Genomic DNA, 21,642 nt, shown 5'->3' on the forward strand with positions numbered 1-21,642 from the left:
ATTGTAACATAAGAATATCTTATGTTATGTTATGAATGTTATATGTTGTGTATAAACTAAAATTGAAATGTAAGTGAGGTGGTCACAGAAGGTGGCTAGGAACTCGCATTTACTTTTAACATATTGGTTACTCATTACTATGTTAATTAATTCCATAATGATGTAAATTTTTGCTGATGGTATGTTGGAGCTTTCAATTGACTGGGATGATACTCTGCTGGCTCTGTCTTCAGACCAGAAAGGGTATACCTAAGAAGCCGTTGAACTTGACTGGACAATAAGATGCTGGACTCTATGTTTGGTATACACTTGCAATGGGGGAATCTCAACTGAACTTGAGCTGTGGTTATGCAACAAGGTGGAGGAATCCACCATGGTGGGAGGGTTTGGGGAGAGGTGGGGAGAACCCAAGTACCTATGAAACAGTGTCACATAATACAATGTAATTAATGAATTAAAAATAATAAACAATAATAATAAAAAAAGATGATGAAAAAAAGAAAAAAACTCATTGAATAATTATTAAATAAATAAATTAATGAATAAATTAGCATGAACATTAAAAAAAAAAAGAATATCTTTGTGAATAGAGGTTGATTCTCCTAAGTGAATAATTTTTTTTCAAGCTTAACTTTTCAACTGGATTTAAAGTTTTAAAATAAGCTTGACCTGATGCACTGTTGCACGGTCCTTGGGTTTTTGTGTCCCTCTTTTATTTTTCAGTTTTCACTTGAGTCCTCTGCTCTGAGTACTCTTTCCTGTTACAGGGTTTTAGTGCATCACCTTTGCACAGCTGTAGAAACCATTGATGCCTCTGACAATATCACATTGGCCTTGCCTACAGCTTCCAACACAGTGCACACTCCATCACTGAGGATCAGAAGTCACCAAACCCAACAGTTTGTGGGAAAAGAGAATCACTGGTTTTAAATGGGAACAAAACCAGTGATTTTGGAATATGTATGTTAAAAGGCATTTTGAAATTGCATACTTAGCTTCTGTGATATACCTTTACTGACAGTCATATAACTCTTAGATATTTTCACTCTGAGCAATTAACAAATTTGACAGCTGTATTTATTGCATATTAAATAAGTTCAGATAAAGGAGAGTCTTCCTTGACTAAAAGACAATAAATTTAGATGGAGCCAAAGGAACTACAGTACAAATGTGGTTCTTGCCAACGAGTTGTCAATACTGAGCATGAGTTGTATCTGGGAAAACTTTTTTTTTTTTACTTTTATTTTATTTTTTTTTACTTTTTTTTATTAATTATTATGCATTATGTGACAGTTTCATAGGCTCTGGGAATTCCCCCACCCCTCCCCACGCCCCTCCCCCCTGGTGGATTCCTCCACCTTGGTGCAGTATTACAGTTCAAATTCAATCAAGATTCTTTCCTTGCAAACATATACCAAACATAGAGTCCAGCTACTTATTGTCCAGATGGGTTGAACAGTTTCTTGGGGAGACCATTTCTGGTCCAAAGTTAGAGCTGGTAGAATATCATCACAGTCAATTAAGAGTCCCAATATAACATTAACAGCAATTTGTAACATTATGGAAGAAAACTCTTAAAAGTTCAGATTTTATCCCTATTTGTCACAAAACAGACCCAGAAAGAAATAGACTTCAGTGATTCAAAATATTCATGGAAATTTCATATTATGTTCTAATTAAATTTTTCTATGTATTTTTGAAGTCCTCTAGTTTGTAATTTGTAAGGCACCATCTGTGGTATTTCCCTATTACCTCTATTGGCTAGCATATGCCCTCATCCACTCCGGAGCAAGGAGAGTGAGTTGAGCTTTACCATTCTAAATGTAAAAGATATTTGACAAAATTTTATCTATAGGTAAACTCTTCATGTTGACTGTGCTTCACACTGTATTTGCTATGTTAAAATTTTTATTTATCATGTCACATGGGAAAGACTACTAGCTTTTTTCTTAAAGTTTTATTTATTTACTTATTTTAAATTCAGAGATAGAGATATAGAGATCTTCCAACTACCGGCTCACGCTCCAAATGGTTGTAGCAGCTGAGGTGAGACAGGAGGAACCAGACAGTCAGGAACTACATGGAGGCCACCTTCCTGAGCAGCAGAGATTCAAATATTCACTCTGTTGTCTGCTGCCTCCTTGCAGTGTTCAGACATACCATGTGGGCAACTCAAGCAGCAGCTTAACGAACTGCACCACAACATTCTCCCTCCCAACTCCAGAGTGCTGGAGTCGAACAAAGAAGATTGAGTTTTAAGTTAAGAACTCATGCCACATGTAACTAGTGGACTGCCTCACACTAGGTCCTCCTTGCCAACTATTTCACATTGGAGAATGAAATTTTAACTTGAGTTTTTGCAGAGACCTCCCATATTTAGATGACAGCATTAGAGCTACATTTTAAGGCATTGTTTTTATGCGGGCTCTCTTACTGGTATGAAGGCACTTCAAAAAGTGCCTGGAACATAACTTGAGAGATACGTTTATTTTGCGAGGTAAGTGGCTTTCTGCCCACCCCCTGTCGTACTTGCATTCATAACATGTGTGTTCCAAGAAATTAGGATCCTTATACAGAGACAGAGGCTAAGTGTAAAGAGGAACAAACACATGTTTTAGAACGTTCTCTCTCTAAATAAGACAATGCAGTTTCACATGTAAAGGGAGCATTTTTTTTAGCTCATTGATTTGCTGCAACTTTAACACTGTTTCTTAACTTCCCTATATAGCTGCTCCTGTAAGTGCTAACATTATTCATAGAGAATGGAGTTGTTGGAGATATTCTCCATACATTTTCAAGGACTTCTATATAATAGAAACAACCTAAAATGCATTTCTTTACATCCTGGACTTGGTGTGTCCCTTTTTGCTTCTCCGTCTCACTACTCAACTTCAATTACTTGTCCAGATGTTTTTCCATCCCTTTGAAGGATGTGAGGTGTCTTAAATCTTGTTCAGACTACGACTTCCCATCCCAGATTTTCTTTTCTTTTTTTTTAAGATTTATTTATTTATTTGAAAATCAGAGCTAGAGACAGAGGGAGAGAGAAAGAGGTGTCTTCCATCTCCACTCTCAAGTGGCCAGTAAGCCAGGGATGGACAAGGCAGAAGTCAGGAGCCAGGGGTTATCCCGGTTCTCTCACACTAGGGGAAGGGGCCCAGGTATTCGGCATATCTCCTGCTGTTTTTCTAAGGCTAATGACTAATGCAGGGCGTTGGATCAGAAGCAGAGCAGCCAAGACATGAGCCACCTCACCACAATGCCAGGCTCTCCCTGAAAATAGCCGCTTGAATCTTAAGCAGTATCTGATTATTTGATTTGAAATCAGTTGTGTGGATTAATAACTGCATAACATTCTGAAAATTCACATAGTACGTGTAAAATAAACTATTTAAAAAAGATATTTTTGTATACTAAGGACATAGTGTGGACCAAAATAGTCTTATGTGATGAAATAATGAAAAAGAATGAGTGTATCAACTGTAAGTATACTCAAGTTGACTACTCCATGTTATTAAGGAACAACTGAGACGCATTTTCTCTGCTATTAACTGTATCTAAGTCTTTAATCACTCCTTTCCTATTTAGATAGTTCTGTCACAATTGACACTGGCAGGCTTCCCTCCTCCCAAGTTTTTTATATCTGTTCTTTTCTTGAGGATAGTTTTATTTTCTAAAAAAGCTACAAAGACATAGCATTTTAGGCCTGTAATTTTTCTACAATGCCATTTTTAAGGATTCAGTGAGTATAGAAAGCTTAATTGTTTTTGTGTTCAAGGCTTTATTTGTGGGAAGGGAGTCTCTTGACAATAATACAGCTACTAGAATTTTACCACAGATGGACACTTGGGTTCTAGGCCTAGTGCCATTCTCAACTAACTTGCTTTTCTTACCTTTTTTTCTGAAATATTCTCAAATGAATTTTATAATTTTATCTGTCAGTGACAAGCATCATTTGAATACTATACTTTGTAGAGAAAACATTTAGAAAAAAATATATTTAGAAGAATATAAATTATATCCTATCCTTGATTTGCAAAATATGAAGCAGAGGTCATGCTAAATTTCTCCTTCATTACAATTCAATTAGAAGCACTTGATTTACATTTTTGTCATGTCATAAAATTGCTACTTTGTAATTAATGCTTTCTCTTAAGTTATTCTAGTAAGTGAATTGAAAGATATATTAATATATATCTTATTTTAATTAAATTATTCACTCATGCACACAACTATAACACATGTCTCAGGAAGTTATGGTAAATTTGCAAATGTCAATCAGAATACTTTAACAGCAACTTCTTGCTATGTGGTGAATTCTGACATTTCTGTGAAGATATATCTCTTGCAAAGGGGTGTGTGTGTGTGTGTGTGTGTGTGTGAACTTCTGTTGCTTAAGATACGGAAAACGTACTTGAATCTTCTGTATTTATAATAGGATCTAGTTAAATTAGAAATAACTAAACATTATATAGCCCTAGGAGGGTCATAATTCTGAATGCTACTTATGCAAATCAGAAAATAAGTCTTTTGCTGCTTTAATCAAAGTTACCAATTACCAACCAGCTCATGACATCTGACAAAAATACACCTATTGGAAATGTCAGCTATGCTTTTGTATCTTACATATTGATCTTAAGTTCTTAAATAGGAACAAATGCTTAGAGATATGGATTTAAGCCAGATTTCCTATTTAGGATGAAAATCAAGGAAAACAATTCTGGTAACTCAGATGAGTTACTGCTAGAAACTAATTTTATTATTTTCTGAATGTGAGATTTTAACTGAATTGTTGTTGTATCAAGGCTAAAATATCAATATCAAAATAATTTTACATATCAATGTCATGGGCTCTTACTGGATCATTTCATAGTGAAATGAGAAGATTTGACAGGAGTGTATTTAAAATAATGCCACTTTATTTATCCAGGTAGCAATGTACAACAGGAGAGGTCTAACATAACACTCTGGTTGAAACAAGGGAATGAGGGTGTCTTTCACCTTTTCTCTATTTGCTTCATTAATGAAGAGATATTGAAGAAGTATAATAATCCACAAGTGTAGAAAATTTTGCAAATTGTAGGAAATGTACTTTTTTTTCCTCTCAACATAGCATCTCTAATATGTGCTTCACATTTAAGCCAGTGCCTTTTATCTAACATACAAATCTAATCTTTCCCCTCTCGATTCAGCCACACTTCTCCAGTAGCTCCTCATTCCATATAGTGTTCTATCATTATGTTTCAATCTACAGCATTTCTTCTAGTGTATTTAGTTTCTTATGGTTGCCATAGCAAAATCATAATAAACTGGTTTGTTTCCAACAATATTGTTGTCTCACAATTCTAGAGGCCATTAACCCCAAGTCAAGGTGTTAGCAAGGCCATGCTTTCTTTAAAATTTGTAAAGCATCCTTTCTCACCTCTTCCGATGCATGGGACCCAGAGGTGTTCCTTGATCTGTAGTGGATTGCTGGAAGCCTACTTCTCCGTTCAGATGCCCAGTTACCCTCTGTATTCTTACATAGTTTTCCCATTGTGCATGTGGGTGTCAAATCTTCATATTCTCTGTGACACCAGTCTGTCTGCCTTAAAGAGGGATTCTGCCAAGTATTCCTCACCAGTGCAAAATACTGACCACCCATAGGATAGGAGCATAGGTGTGTTAGCATTCCAGGGCAGGTCACCCAACTACACTGGGTACAAGACCAGAGATACAGGACTGCATTTTTTAAGTTGGTGCCGTTATAAGCTCTGCCCTCACAGAAAGCTCTCACAGAAGATAACCTTTGATGGCCGAAATTCAGAAATTGACTTTGCATGAAAAATGTGACAAACTTTGCACCAAGAACTACAAAAACATGAGTATGCTATTTTCCCTTCAGCATTTACCTTTAAAAAAGAAACTCTCTTTTATATTTTGAAGGGGAAAATATCATCTTTACAAGGTGAACTGACAAATTCAAATTAAGCCCTAATACTCTGAAAACTACATGAGCAGCATCTTAGTTGAAAGAGTAGCCACAGGAGATGATTTCTTCTGTTTTAGTATTTGAAAAAGCATGTGGATTCAGAAATTTTAGTTCTGAAATCTGGAGCTAAGTTGGTAGAAAAGAAAATTCAAATAATCAGTTTTCCATATGCATAAAACTAGTATATGAACTTTATATGAAAGCTGTTCAAGTAAAAAACTGTATATGTGTGCATATATATATATATATATATCAAAATTGATGAAACTTGGAAAGAATGCTGTATAAATTAATGATGATCATCATTTGGAAGGATTTTGACATATTTTATGCTTTCTAACGGAGAAAATATAGTTTAAAACATTCTGTAGTCTGTGTGTTTCTCAATTTCTGTGGTGGTGGTTGTTGTTTTGTTTTGCTGTTTTTTAATACACAACGTATTCTATCTGCCATAATCCACTTTAGTTTTGAATTTATTGAGTCCAAGATTCTAGTCCTGATACTTGTCAATCCAAGGAAATATGTACACCTGTAAAGGTGAATTTACTCAGCCATGAAGCCAGCACCCTCTGAGCCTCTGTCAAGCTTGGTGTTGTGCTCACTGTAGTCCTAACTTCTGCCTTTCATGTAACCAAAACCAGAACATGAACCAAAAAGAAAAACCAAAACCAAAACAAAAATCTCAACCAAACAGCAAAAACTACCAAGTTCCTATGATGTCATTTTCTTATTGAAGGCCCTTCATAGAGGTTACCTGAAAGTTGATACCTTAAGGATGACAAAGAACCAGACTTATTCATTATGAAGGGGAGATGGGATTGATGTTGTGGCTTAGTAGATTAAGCCTCTGCCTTTGGTTTTGGCCTCTAGTACGAATATGGTTCAAGTCCTGGCTGCTCCATTTATGGCCCAGCTGCCTGATACTATACCTGGGAAAGCAGTGAAGAATGGCTCAACTTCTTGGGTCTCTGAACCCACATATGAGACTTGGATGAAGCTCTACACTGCTGGTTTTGGACCAACCCAGCTTTAGACATTGCAGACATTTGAGGAAGTGAACCAGCACATTACAGATATGTCTCTCCTCTTCTGTCTTTAAATCTGCCTTTCAAATAAAAACAAGTCACCCATGAAAAGAAAGTGAAGGGGAGAGAACTTCAAACAGAAAGAAGGGCTTAAGGAGATCAAAGAAGGGAAAGAGCGGAGTGGGATAGGTAGGCCAAAGACACAGATGTTCAGGCTCTTCTGGTCTTGGAAAAGAGCATAGAATTGATTTGTAGTGCTAAAGAAGAGTGAAGTTCTGTCTTTTTCAGCAAAAATATCTGAAGAACATTATGTTTTGTGAAATCAGGCAGACCTAAAAAGACAAATGATTTGTGATTTGTGATACTGAATATAAACAAAAAAGTCAAATTTACCTATGGGATTTTATTGCTATGTAAAGCCCTCATCTATATCTCCACAGTACAGTAATCTGCCTGCTTTCCACTTGTTGCTTAAGTGGAAAATTATAAGCTTATGATTTTTAAAGGATATTTAAAATATTACCACACACACAAAAAAAGTTTCTTGCCCAATCTAAGTGAAAGCAGAACTGAGCTTCCCTTTAGAAATTTCCCCCAGTTGGCAGCTGGGTTCACAGAACATATTCAAATATCAATCCAGCATGTGATGATGAGAGACCATCACGTTAAAGCAGCAAGGACATTGACCCAGGTTTTCAAATCAGACATCAAACATGGTATTAAACAGTGTGGTCATATCCTGGAATAAGTGTGGAGCTTGGAGCTTAGATATTGTAAGGTAACAAAAGGAGATGGGGTGCAATCAGTACTTACAAGACCTATTTGTAACATGCATTTTAGATCTATTGTCTTAATTCCAGTAACAATCCCAAGAGAGAATGTAATTTTCCTCTTTTGTCCATGTGGATGTTGAGAGGGGGAAAGACAACTGTTGGACTCAAGCTACTATAACGTGCATGAGTTCATATCTACATCAGTCCTCCTCAAATCAAGCCCTCTGTAGATGGGAAGCACGGGGAAAAGCAGACCCCAGCCAGGCTTTCTCTGCTGAGAGCCAAGTGAAAGCGGCAGTGGTGTCCAATTGTTTGGAGTTGATACTTCATGTGGCTGGAATTCCTTGCCATTCATTGGCAGTGAATCAGTTATCCTGGGTGACTGGAAATACAAGTCAGTTGGCTATCTGGTTCATCATACTACCTGGCTGATTTAAAAAAAAAATTTACATTCTTTCATTTCTAACAAATATAACTACAAAAGTTGTAGAAAAATTTGTTTCCCACTAGAGAGAAATTAGTTGCAGGTTACATGTGAATACTTGTGAAGTCCTGTGAATGATCACTTGACTCTTCCTTCCCACAGATGATGCATACAGATGCTTTAACATTTTAATACAGAAGTTTTCAAGGAGCTGTGCCTCATGTGACTTCATCGTATATGTAAAAATACTCACTTTGTGTGCATTGAGTGCAATAGGGTGAAATAAGCCTATTCATGTTAGACTCAGCCTAAGAAACTCTGATACTATCTTTCTTCTTAAAAGGAACAGGTGAAATTACACTAAAATGAAGCTTTTTTTAATATGCATGTGTACATAACATATATGAATGTGCACACACTCCCCACATGCATTTATGCATACAGATCCATGTATGTGCATATTTGTGAACTATGTTATCATTAAATTTAATGTTGTTGTCCTGGTAAATATTAAATATTTTAAAATTAAAATATCCCCCAGACTTCTATTTTATCTATTTGCAATTAAAATTATATTCAGATATTTCATCATGCAATTACAGCATAGTCACAGTTGAGGTTTAAATATCACCTAGAAGTTCTGATTGTTTTAGTAACCAGACTATGCAGTTACCATTTCCGCTCGTCTTACAGCATTATCCTAGGTTCAAATTGATAAGACTGGAAAAAATTACCCGGTCACTCTTGAATCTGCTATAAATTTTTCTTATGAGTGAAGCTGAGAGGAAATAGAAATGATCTGGCTCTTCCTGTTTAAGAATAGCTTTTCTAAGGAAATGAAGGTCATATATATCTCTTTGGCAATTTTTTACTTATTACATATTTCTTCAGAAGATAAAGACAGGAAATCACGGTCTATTGATCAGTACCTGTACCTTCCTCTTCTCTTTCTGACGAATGACATATGAATTCGCAGGTGATTATAATAGCACATGTGAAGTGCACTATATTTAGGCTTAAGCCAATAAAAATTTGGTGCCAAATTTAGTTCAATTTATTCTGTGGCATTGTATTGTGTAGAGTTCCTTTTTAGTCAAGTGATACATTATTCAGATTGTACTGACATATTCTTTAGCTAAGCTTATTTTGAAGATTTCTTTAGCACATGACATTTTGATTGTTATTTCATACTATTCATAACTAAAAAAAAGAAAAAGTGTTTCACAGAATATTGCACACAAAATTATTTGTGCTTCTGTGCTTTGTGAAGTAGATGAAATTGTGCAGTGAGCACAATTATCTGATTGTGAGAATGCACTTTCATGGAGAAGCTTAGTGCTTCTGTCCTTTCTTCTCACACCTACCAAAAATCATGTCTTATGTCAGTCTTAAAAACTGTAAGGTAGAGGTGGTGGTGAAAGGGATCAACTTCTGTTCTTAGCTTGTTTTGGTTTCATGTAATTGTGAGTCTAACAAGTAAGTAAAAGGTTTTAAAGGACAGGGTGAAAGGAAAGGAAAGAGAGTCTTCCCTTCAAAACAGAAATGATTCTAGAAATTCTTTGTGCACAAAAAGGCTTCCTCACTGCTTGAGCTCCTGACAAGCCCACCTATATATGCAGTTTCCAGAAGAGTTTTCAAATTGTGCTCTAAGCAATGTATTGCCAATTGACAATCAATAGAAATTTGACTATAGCTTCAGAAATAAAAGAAATGGCACAGAAGAAAGAAATCAGAATGCAACAAAGAAAACAGCTGCATCAATGTGGGAACCCAAGGCCTTGGGCCACCCTCCACTGCTTTTCCAGGCGATAAGCAGGAAGCTGGATTGGAATGAGGTCGCAGGTACTCCAACTCATGTCTATATGGGATGCTTGTATCACAGGGAGAGGATTAGCCTACTAGACCATGGTGCCTGTCCCAAATAAACATTTAAAAATCCAAATCACTTGGTCCATCATTCTGCCATTTAAATGTATCCTGACATTGTAGAAATGGACAACAGCTGAGAGTTCAACAACCTATTGTCAAGATATTCAACAGTATCACTGGGAGTCCAGCTTAGATTTTGAAGTAGAGATGCATGCTGCCTTGTATCTTCACATCTGCAGATGGCAGTCTCAATTGCAGAGTGACTATACATCCCCTTGCATAACTGAAAAGCCATAAAAGGAACATGAAGAAAAATATAAAATTTACAACAACATGAAGTTAAATAACATTCTACTGAAAGATCAATGTGTCACTGAACAAGTGAAAATCAAAAACCTTCTTGGGGAAAATGATGCTACTGTATGATCCATTAGTCAGTGAAGAATTTAATAAGAAAAAACTATTTTGAGAAAATGAAAACAAAAAATATGAAAAAAACATGAGATGTAGCAAAAATAGTATTGAAAGGACTATTGATCTTGTATTTTGCAAGGAGGTTGCTTTATATCAGAGAAGGTACAATTTCTGTCTTTTGGTGATCTACTGAGCACAACTGTCTCTAGTTGTGGCCAACTGGTTGCAAATGGTAAAATTTCATTCTTTGTAATGGCTGACTAGTATTCCATGTGGTGAGTGTACAATGGGTTCTTTATTCATTCCTCATTTGAATGGCATCTGGGTTGTTTCCATGGCTTTGCTATTGTAGATTGTGCTGCTGTAAATATAGGACTATAGATTCCTTTCTCATATGCAGATTTCATTTCTGTTGGATATATTCCCAGAAGTGGAATAGCAGGATCATATAGCTGGTCTATTTTCTGTTTTCTGCTTATTGTGTTCATCTCCACCCAACAGATTATCTTGTCAGGAGATTTCAGATAATCAATATGCACTGAGTTTCTCCAGTTCTTCAATCCACCAACTTGACTGAACACTACTTTGTGTTCTGTATCAATGCAAGAAAGAATGAATTGTGATTCAAATGACCACCATAGCCTTTATAGTCATTTAGGAGTAATGTTTTGGATATTATTCCATTACTGTGACTGAATGTAATGAAACTCAGACAAGGTACCATGTCACAAGGAGAAAATGATGCACACAATACTAATATATCAATTTCTCATGTAGATTTGATAGAAGCTCTTGGAAGAAAATTAATCTTTGTGATGGATACACTGGGTTATTGGGAAACACGAATGTTCTTAGTTTCTTTTCTCTACTCACTGTGTATAGATTCAGAATCTTTTCTTCCTCCAATCTTCTCTTCAAAAGCTGAGTACATCATTCCCTAAAGCAGGTTACCAGGAAAATCAGAAAAGGGAATGAAAAACTTTTCAATTAGTAAGATGTTAGAAGGGACTTCTGGAGCTGGGAAAGTAGGTGAGTGCCTTGGAGAAAAGGATCAGTGAACAGGGACGCTCAAGACAACATGACTTCTGAGCTAGGAAATGTAACCAATTCATAGGGAGGCTACCTTCCCAGCCCCCTCTCCTTCAGTAAATATGAGAGAATGTCCTCCCTACCATTCTTCTGTAAACTTCCCAACCAAAAATAAGGTGCATTAAACAGAGAAAAATAAACAAGGTATATAGAGTTGTTTACTGTCTCCCCATGTGACTTTAAAATCATCATCCAAATTACTGAAAATGGAACTGAATAGAAGTTTACCAGTAGCCCGTGTGTCCATTCATCTGCTTCAGGACATTCAGAGTATGTGTATATAGCATTTGTGCAATAAAATAGGGGATTTCTGCTTCCACAAATTTATTACATTTTACAGCATTTTACTGAGCTTCTTTCTATAAATTTCCCTTCCCCATACTACAGAGAGAAGCCAGTTATGGGGGGCCTTAAAGAAGAGTAAAACTAACATGGTAAATTAGGCTTTACAAATGATTCCTTTACCGAGTCTGCAGATGACTATTGTATCTTAACATCAAATGCCAAGTCACAGCTGGACTCCACCACGGCAATCATAATACCTTATTTTCAAGTTCTTGGAAGCCATCCCTATGTTTTGTTTCTATAGCAGTTCCTTTGAGAATGATCAGGAGCATTTTTAGGTTGGAGTTACTGAAACAATTCTTGATACTGGTTGTTCCAGCAATATATGGAGGAATAACTTTATTGTAACTACATCCATGTGCCAGAGAAGGTGGAACCACTGAATTAAGGGCAGAGAACCCTGTCCTGTTTTTAAAAGCTTGCTTTAACATCCTTGATCCACTACAATATATAAGTGCCATAAATTAAAATGTAGAAAATAATTGATTAGAACATTATGCTACAATTTTTTCTTCAAGTTGATAACAGAACATGGAGTTGTAGATGATGGTCCTCAGGTTTGAATGAAATAAATGTTTCAAAATTAAGGGCACAAGACAGAATTCACCATCAGTTCTACTTTTCTGAGCATTTTGATTTTATTTAGGTTTTTGGAACTCACTGCATAAATACCTAGGAACTTGAAAAACTGTGCATAATATATTCATAAAATTATTTTGTGCATTTAAAACTGCTATGATGGGAGGGTTCTAAAAAGTCACAAAATGAGTATTATGAAAAAATATACAGGGATTTCAAAAAATTGGGGCACCCACGTAAACTTAACTTTTGATTCGATTTTCTCATGAACTTAGTGAACTTCTCTTCTGTATGTTGTGTCGCTGAGCCCTTTTTTGCTGGCTCACTTTACCTTTCTATAAAACATATCTCAATCTCCACCATTTGCGTGCAATATCTTTAAGATTTTACTCAGCTTTTATGACGCAGAAAGAGTAGTGGATATGAATGCCACACAGTCCCAACCTTGTTTCTTCTTGCCTGGCTAATAGGGCTGTTAAAGTAATGTGTTAAGAGCACTATGTCTTTGGGCTTTTGCAATTTCCTTGTTTCAGAACATGTCTTAAGCAACATGTGGCTTGGTGGTTTATTCATGATTGGTAGTTAGGTGAGCTCAATACTGGCACTCTTCCTGTTCTGTCTATGTTTGACCTTTTAACTTGTAGGATCATTCTGGTCCATTTGCCAAATATTTCAGTAATCATAGAATCCTGTGAACAGATGGAGGGCTGTTAACAACACATGACACCTTGTTACCTGATGTCTTTTAATACTGAAGGAGTTAGCAAGATTAAATTATGCTACTAGGATCTCAAATGTCATAAATGTTTTTGCATCCCCTAAAAATTTTTTCTTGAGTTCAGAGTACATTGGAAATTCTCTATGTATTTTAAATATTTCTTATAGTGTTAATGATGATAAAATTCCTAGAGATAAGAAACTTGGATTTTATACAAATTGCTTGAATGTACCACTTTTTAAAACTGCATTCAGTTCCACCACAGAGACTGTCAACTGGAGTGTCTCTGTCCTCAGTTGTCATCTTAGAAATATAATCATGGAAAATATCACATCACAAATAGGTATTTGAAATATTATCCTTGTTTAGGATACATAAATCTTTTTGTTCCTTTTTGATATACAACATTACTGAAATGTAGGACCCATAATACATAGCCCGCTTCTATTTTCTCTTATTCTCCACAACAGTTCATTTTGAAATAAGTTTAAGCATAATCATTCCTGTTTTCATGGCTGAAATTCATGATTGAATTAAATTTTTATTCATATATAGAAAATGGAGCTACAAAAGTACAAATATTTCAGTTTAGAGATACATGGTTGTTTTGGTTTCTTAAGAGATGGAATGAATTTTTTTAAAAAAATGTGATTAACCTAGTGATTACAATGTTGGTTAGGCTGCACGCATTCTGTTAGTAGAGTACCAGTACCTGCATGTGGTACTTAGCTCTTGCTTCTAACTCCAGCTTCCCTATTTATTTATTTGAAAGAATCATACAGAGAGAAAGGGAGACAGAGATCTTCCATCTACTGGTTCACTTCCCAGAAAAAGTACAAATGGTTGGGGTTAGGCCAACTGAAGCCAGGAGACAGGAACTTCTTTCAGGTCTCTCACAAGGGTAACCGGGACCAAAGCACTTGAACCAAATTCTGCTGCTTTTCTCAGGCCATTAGCACCACCATGCCAGTCCTGAGGCTACTGTTTTACTCAAGTCTAAACAGAAAGTCTGAAAGAAAGCTTATCGCTAAGGAATGAACCAAGTTTTCCATTGTTACTCTTTCTCAGTATTTTGAAAGTATCAGTCTGATAATTCATTAAAACACAATTTTTAAAAATCTGATACAAAAAATGTATTTGCCATAACCTTGCACACTGTGTTTCTTCCAATCTGTTACAATAAAAAATAATTTTTGTATTTTTGTCCTTCTGTATTTTTTAAGCTAATCAATTGACTTGTCATTGCCAACTAGTACATGTAGTAGTCATTCAATCTACTATTTGTCAAATGAATTAGTGAGATTTGAACAGCGGGATTCATATCAGGAAGAACAGATTAGAAATGTGAAGGAAGACTGAGAAATGAAGAAGTTTATTTCTCATCCAGACAAGCTGCTGAGTTAAAAACATGGCCTGTGTATTTCAACCCATGGGATTTATAGCCAAAAACTCAGGTGCATTTTCTTAAACCTGTTTGAATAGAAACAATTTTAAATAGTTTGCTAGTATCCCTTTTGGTAAGTCCCCGTTTCACAGAACAGTTTGAACTTCTGGTTTTAGTTTTGGGTAGCTTGGTTTTGAGGTTATAATGAAACCTAGAGTTTGATGGAGATTGTCTTTCTAAGACATGTTAACTGTTTTCCAGACTTTTTAACTGACACTCCAGATTCTTCATTTTAAGGGACTGTTGGTCCATGAGATCATCACTGGAACAGCAATTATCAGGACATGACATTACAGTTTGTAGCAGAAAGACATCTGGTTAATTGTAGAATCTAGTTACTAATTCTGTTAAATGACGTCTTTATTAAATCAATACTCTAAAATGCAGAGAAAAAAATGTTCAACGTGATAATAAGCATACTCACTTTTGAAGCAAGATTCTTGTTTATATTTAGAATAAAAATTTTCCATACATTACTATTTTGTGTACATATATGTATGTATGTGTATAAATATATATATGTTTTAAGTAGGATTAATATCCTTTAACATTCAGTACATTTAAAAAATATATTTAGAAATGTCAAATTAACTATTCTGAGTGTTTTCCTCTTTTTAACTGATCAACAGCTAGCATCTGATGTTTTATTTCCGGTATTGCTTCAGACATTTTCTTCCCTCTACTCAAATAATTATATTAGCTATTATTTTAATGAGAACTAGAAAAATGAGTTTTAAGTTTTGTGGTTCTTATGGTAACTGCAGTCACGTCTAACTACGACAATTGTAAACCTATCTCAGAATGTAGAGCAGGGACAGAGCAACATTACCACAGAATTACAGTAAGAAAAAAACACATACCAAAAAAACTTTACCCGTGGAGATGTTGAAGTCATATCCTGACTGAAGGAGGAAGTGGCAGGTCACCAATCTCAAACTTATCTGATGCTGCACATACAGATGGTCCACTGCTGACAGTTTTCAGTTGTTTCTGGAACAGAAAGTGCACTCAGTAGGAGTAGATTGTATTCAAAATGCTCAAGAGAAAACCGTCCAATGTTTCAGAGAAGGAGAAGCACCAAAAACCAAAGGTAAGGTAATCCAGTACAGAGTCAAGTAAGATCAAGCCATTGAATAGAAAATACACACAAACGCCTATCGGCATTATATGGGAAACATCAAATTGTAAAGTGAAATGTGACAATAATCCTCTGTAATCTTGTCTCAAAGTGTGTGCTTGATCAATTACATTTGAAATCTGAGTTCAGATGATCAACTTTCTGGGTATCTATTTGGTGATTTGTGAGAAAATAATATGATGAAATCCTTTGTAATCTTAATGGTTATGAGGGTGTTAGTGTCTAACTGTATGAATTTCATTTCTGAAGAGTTTAGTTTTTGTAATACATTTAGTTATAAGGAGGTTGTTAAGTGGACATATTTAAACATATGCATTTCTAATTTTTATATGCCTTGGGAGAGCAATGAATCATTCTGTAATTTTTCTCTCAAAAAGAAAGATTGGATTGTGTTTTTGAGGAGCATCAAAACACTGTAAACTAGTAAATCTATCAAATAAGTAACATGTAGAACAGTAGTCCATTGTCTTTATGGTATTCATTGTTTTAGAAAAGTAGATTATGATAAAACAAAGTATAGATTCTGTTGTAGATCTCCCAACTAGATTTACTAGTCACATAAAAGAAATTCTTTATGAAATACTATGAATTGATTGTGATCTTCTGAATTAATGTGACACTGAACAATTACCAATATATTTTAAATGTTTGGAAGATTTTGTGATACTTCTCTGAAATAAATGAAAATTAAACAATTTCTTATGTTTGGAAAGCAAGCATAAATGTAATAAATTGATCTTTTCTGATAAAGAGCTGATTAAGTTGGCAAGCATCTTTGGTTAAAAATGCTGCTGATAATACATAATTCCTGAACTTTCTGATATTACAATAAGATCCGAGATACCACTTTTCAGAAAACAAAAGGTGCTTTTGCTTCTATTTAAGATTAACTGTACTTATTTGAATTAAAACAACAAATTATAAGTTACAAGAGTACAACAGTAGAAATTATTACAAGTTACAAGAGCAGCTTGTGAAGAAATCACAAAATAACATGAGGTGATTTTCCTCGAGGTATATTTTAAAGTGTAAATTATAAACTATACTATAAACTAGACTATACTATAAACGGGACTATATTTATGTGATCCAACTATTTTAGGAGTACTCCTTTCATTGTATCATAATCTGACTTAAATGAGTTATTGTAACACATGTACAATATTATTTATTTGACTTATTTACTTACGAAATGAAATTAGAAAGCAACATTGGTGGGGTAGTTGGTGAAATACACACCTGGAAGCAAAATATATCACAGAAAACACGCCAAAAACAGATTCACCTTTGTTTTCATAAATTTCCATTTTATTTAGAATAATAGCTTTATTCTTATTGAATTTAGAGAAATACATAAATATGTGCACACAGGTTTTTTTGTTTTAATACAGTTTTCAACCGGCTCATTTTCTTTTAAAATGGAAACAATATTTTCCCAATTACTGTATTGTACATTAGAACCAACTGTCTTTCCTCTGATTTTATATTTATTTGCTCAGTAACTTTTATTGAATAATTAATGAGTAGAGAATGGGAATCAGCAGGTATGACAGAGATATGTACAATGAAGATTATTACAAAGATGGCAATAGAATGAGTAGTGGAAGCCCTCCATCATCTCAAGGAAACGTAGGACTTGTGTCTATAAATAGACAACAGGATCATGCAGAAATCTAGGAACCTAATGGTTAGTTGATTACTGGTATACTAAATAATATTTGACATCTCTGATTTGGAAGGAGGTATCTTATATTCTCTATTCTAAAAATTTCCTGAGAGGGTCTGCTTGATTTTTTTGAAATTGAAAGTGCCAAAAAAATGTTTAAAGTTCTAACATCAAAACTAAGGGAAATATTGTCTAAGTATCCAGTTCATATGTTTCATGGTTCTGTTTCAGGTGACCTAGCACTCATTAAAAAATCATGCATACAATTCCTCATGTTGCCTGACTTATAACAAGTGGAACTTATCATTTAAAAAGAAAATAAATGCAAGACATTGTTATTAGTTTTTTCAAGTATATCCTGAAGTTTGAGAAAATTAAAGCATTTATTAGTATAATATTCAGTAATTAATGCCTGAGTTTCAGGTCCATAATAATTTATTTGGAAATAATTATATTTGAAAGAATTATCAATAAATTATCTGTGAATAAACTAAATCAAAAGATGTTAACAAACTTTTATCATCTGCAACTTTTTAAAGAATATGTGTCTTCTTTTTCCATCCTCTAATTGTCTATGTCTCTATTTTTGCTATACATTCTTTCCTTTGAACGGCTCTGAAAAAACACAGTGGTCTTTAGATTTATTAGAAGGCATTCATAGACAGTGTACGCTGAGAAGATTAAACCAAAACAGTCTATAAAGGAACCTGGAAAATTTCTAGAGAATTTTAACTAAAGAAACACATGACATGTACTGGAATGTTATCATCCTACGACAACTTTAATATGTCTCAGAAATGGTGTTAAGGTAAACTCTGAATTGAGAGCGAACTTTGCTGAACACTGATCAGGTAATCTATTTTTAAGATTGTTAAGAAAAAAAATAGCTTTCCTGAATACATGCAATGTATTCTACCTTTCTTCTTGAATTTTTTGTCTTCTATTAGTTGTGTCCTCTATTGATAGTGATTTTTAAGTCTTTTAAGATACCTGGATTCACATTTGATATCATAAGACACTTTGTAAATGCTTAAATTACAGAATATGGCAATTTCCTTTATCCATTGTATTTTCATATTCTGTTTTCATCTATTATATGCCATTTTCAGTAAATAGAGATTTTTAAATAATTATTTATGTTAGGAGAGAAAATAGGAGAAGGAGAAAAATGAAGCACTCCTGTCTATTGGGTCACTCCCCAAGTAAAGGCCAGGATGGGCAGAGCCAAAGCCATGGACCTCCACGTAGGTTTCTGTATAGAACCTCAGCATAGTTTTCCCACATTGGTGACGAGACACAAATACTTGAACTATCCCATGTTACCTTCCAGGGTCTGCACTTTTAGGAAACTGGCATCCCCAGTCAGAGTCAGGAATTGAGGTTTAGGAAACCCAAAATGGGAATCAGGAATTATAAACATAATGCCAAATACCCACAATCAGATCTTTGTATAAAAATTAAACTAATATTTGTAACAAGTCTGAGGTAATTCATCTTGTTTTGCTTTGTAAATGACGTTCCTGAGTCACAGGAAAGGTTGGTTCCTTAGAGCTAAGACATACAGATGACAAATGAGACCCATATGTACAGAAACTCCAGCGTGACTTCATCTTGGGTTTTAGTTCTTCACTGAGATACCTGCCTGTTTTGCCAGCCATACTCATACTTCATTTTTTTCCTTTAAACTCAGCCATTAAAAATGAAAACAGTTATTAAAAATGAAAACAGAAACTGTGTGATGTGACATACTGGAATACTTCAAAAAGTTTATGGAAAGCGAAATTTTAAAGTAAGCTTATTTTGTAGGAGTTAATTTTCAAAATCATGACATATGAAACTTCAAAACATTCATGAAAATGAAGACTATGAAAAAATTTTGCCTGGATTTAAAAATTGTTACACGCTGTAACTACCTTTGGATTCTATGCTCCACAAAGTAGTTGTTGTCCCCTTATATAGTTGTCGATTTCCATCTCCCTTGTTCTTGATCATCACACTGTCATCATAGAAAAAAAATGGGAAAGTAAGCATTATTTCTGTCTTAATTTTTAGCTAGACAGTAAGGGCACCAGACACCATTTTGCATTGCATTAAAAATGTCTTTAAAGTTAAAGACATTGCATTAAAAATGTCTTTAAGTTGGAATGTAACTTAGAGTTCCTGCTTTTCAATTTAATGCAGAAAAGACATCTAAGAATGCAAACAACTTTCTTAATATTCAGATATTCAAACTGCAGAAAAATCCCTAATGTTCAATTAAGTAAAAGCAACATCTTCCTTTTATATTTAGAAAATATTTTCCATGTGAAAGACATCAATACATGTGTCTAAAATAAATTTTGCCTTTTGAGTTTATTATTTTTACTATAAATTTGGTTACTTGTGGGTTCTTACTAGTGCTTGTACTTTCATTGTTTTACTAACAGTTTGCTAGAATGTATGTAATAAAGTTTGCATGTGTGTCAATGCAACTATACTTCTTTTTAAAGACTTACTTTAAGTATAATTCCAATATACCAAATGTTGTGCATGGATACCAAGAGGCACTCATTGTTTCATTAAAGTAGAACATTGTTCTTCTGGAAAATGCTAGAAAGTTTTGAAATAAAAGAATAGACCTTACAAAGAAAATTTGGTAATTGTAACTAGAACAACTTGACCTTTTTTTGGCCAGAATTAATGATCTGTGTTAATGATCTTAACTGAGTGTTGTTCTTTTTGAGCAAAAAAGATTCAAGTACACTGTCATTTTAAAAGAAACATTCGAATAATGGTAGTTTTTGAAATAGCTTTTTTTCTCCCATTCTTTTTCATCTAAGTGCATACTAAATGAGACACCATTAGTGTCATAGATGCTAATTTTCACTAGCAATGACTGAAGTGGCAGTCTTTCCCATTTGCATTTGATCCTAGCAATGATGAGAGGTGATGAGTTGATTATGAGCTGTTTTCACTGCACTGCCCGCTGTGCAAATTTATGCTCCTAGACAAGGATGACACATAGTTGTGGCGTTAAAGAGCTTTCTCCATGGCATTTTGTATCAAGAATGTTAAGATACATTTTAACTCTTACCTAACCAGGTAAGTGGGCAAGTTTCACATGCAGTGATGCTTACTGTGAAATCAAAGATGTTTCTCTACCATTCTTGGTGCCAACTGGTGCCCATGTTCCAAGAATGGCCCATCCCATTGCCCACAGCAGGCAGAAATTCACCCAAAATTGAAGAGCTATTTCACATAGGTTTCTTTCTCTTTCTCCAAATTATAATTTCCTGTTAAGTTTTATTTTAATTTTAACACATCTCCAATCAGTAACCTAGGAACTTGCTCATTAGATCATGTTTTGTTGATTACAAGAATTAAATAACATTTAGTCTTCCCTTGTCTTGGACCAAAAAAAAAAATGGCTTTATTTCCCCAGAAAATTATGCATTAAAAAAAGAACAAAATCCATTTTCTACTATCTACATTTCCAAGTTCAGCATTACCAATCTGATTCATTTTTCCTTCATCTTAGGACTTTGGTGAACTGTTAGAAGCAACACATTCATAATAATAACTTCTTAGCAGAGAATAAAAATATTTTCCATTGAGAATTGATTCATGAGGGTAGGAGTCATTAAGTTCTCCCTCGTGATATATGACATGATTCTTACACAGGTTGAGTCAGTAACCATCGCTGAATCTTTCCCCAATTGGTGTGAAGACCTCTGAATGTTTTCAACCAGTCTATGTTCTTTAGAGAGCAAACATAACCAAATGTCATAGACTGGTAGCTTAAACAGAAGAAATGTATCTTCTCAGATATCTGGAATTTCAGAGGAAATCATCAAAATGCAGTCTGGGCTGGTTTCCTTTGCAAGCCACAGGGGAAAGGTCTGCTTAAGGCCTGCCTTTGGCTAAGTGATGGCTGTCTCTTCCTCAACGTACTAGCTCCTGGTGCATCTTTTGCCATGCTCTGATATCATTTTATAAGGAAAACAGAAGGGCTGCATTAGGGCTCATCCTAATGGTTGCATCAACTTAATTATCTTTGGAAAGGTCTTATTTGCAAGTACAAGCATGTTCTGAGGTACTAGGGGTTCAAGTTTCAACATATGAATTTTGAGGACTCATATTTCAGCCTATTACCCATTCTACTATGTCCTGAAATTGAAGATTTGGTTTTTCATTGTCTTTTTTATCCT

General features: G+C 34.8%; 1 protein-coding gene and 1 long non-coding RNA gene across 7 annotated transcripts in view; one reads left to right on the forward strand and one right to left on the reverse strand.

Annotated features, from left to right (window-relative positions):
• Positions 1-21,642, forward strand: part of SAMSN1 (SAM domain, SH3 domain and nuclear localization signals 1) — a 157,662-nt gene that overhangs the window by 87,912 nt on the left and 48,108 nt on the right. The window contains exon 1 of one of the 2 annotated variants that reach the window (XM_058661755.1): positions 15,563-15,741. The exons of the other annotated variant lie outside the window; for it this stretch is intronic. Coding sequence (XP_058517738.1) covers positions 15,685-15,741 — 57 coding nt within the window. The 5' untranslated portion in view covers positions 15,563-15,684. Of the gene's footprint in view, positions 1-15,562; positions 15,742-21,642 lie in introns of those variants that run through there. 2 annotated transcript variants of the gene reach the window in all.
• LOC105942035 (uncharacterized) overlaps positions 1-21,642 on the reverse strand; it is a 197,751-nt gene that overhangs the window by 55,705 nt on the left and 120,404 nt on the right. For 4 of the 5 annotated variants that reach the window (XR_009245162.1, XR_009245164.1, XR_001168290.2 and 1 more), the window contains exon 3: positions 15,512-15,641. This is a non-coding gene — a long non-coding RNA (uncharacterized LOC105942035). Of the gene's footprint in view, positions 1-12,762; positions 13,179-15,511; positions 15,642-21,642 lie in introns of those variants that run through there. The other variant, XR_009245163.1, reaches the window with a different exon arrangement.

This window comes from Ochotona princeps, chromosome 3 (assembly GCF_030435755.1).
Source record: "Ochotona princeps isolate mOchPri1 chromosome 3, mOchPri1.hap1, whole genome shotgun sequence".
In the NCBI taxonomy this organism is placed as follows: Eukaryota; Metazoa; Chordata; class Mammalia; order Lagomorpha; family Ochotonidae; genus Ochotona; species Ochotona princeps.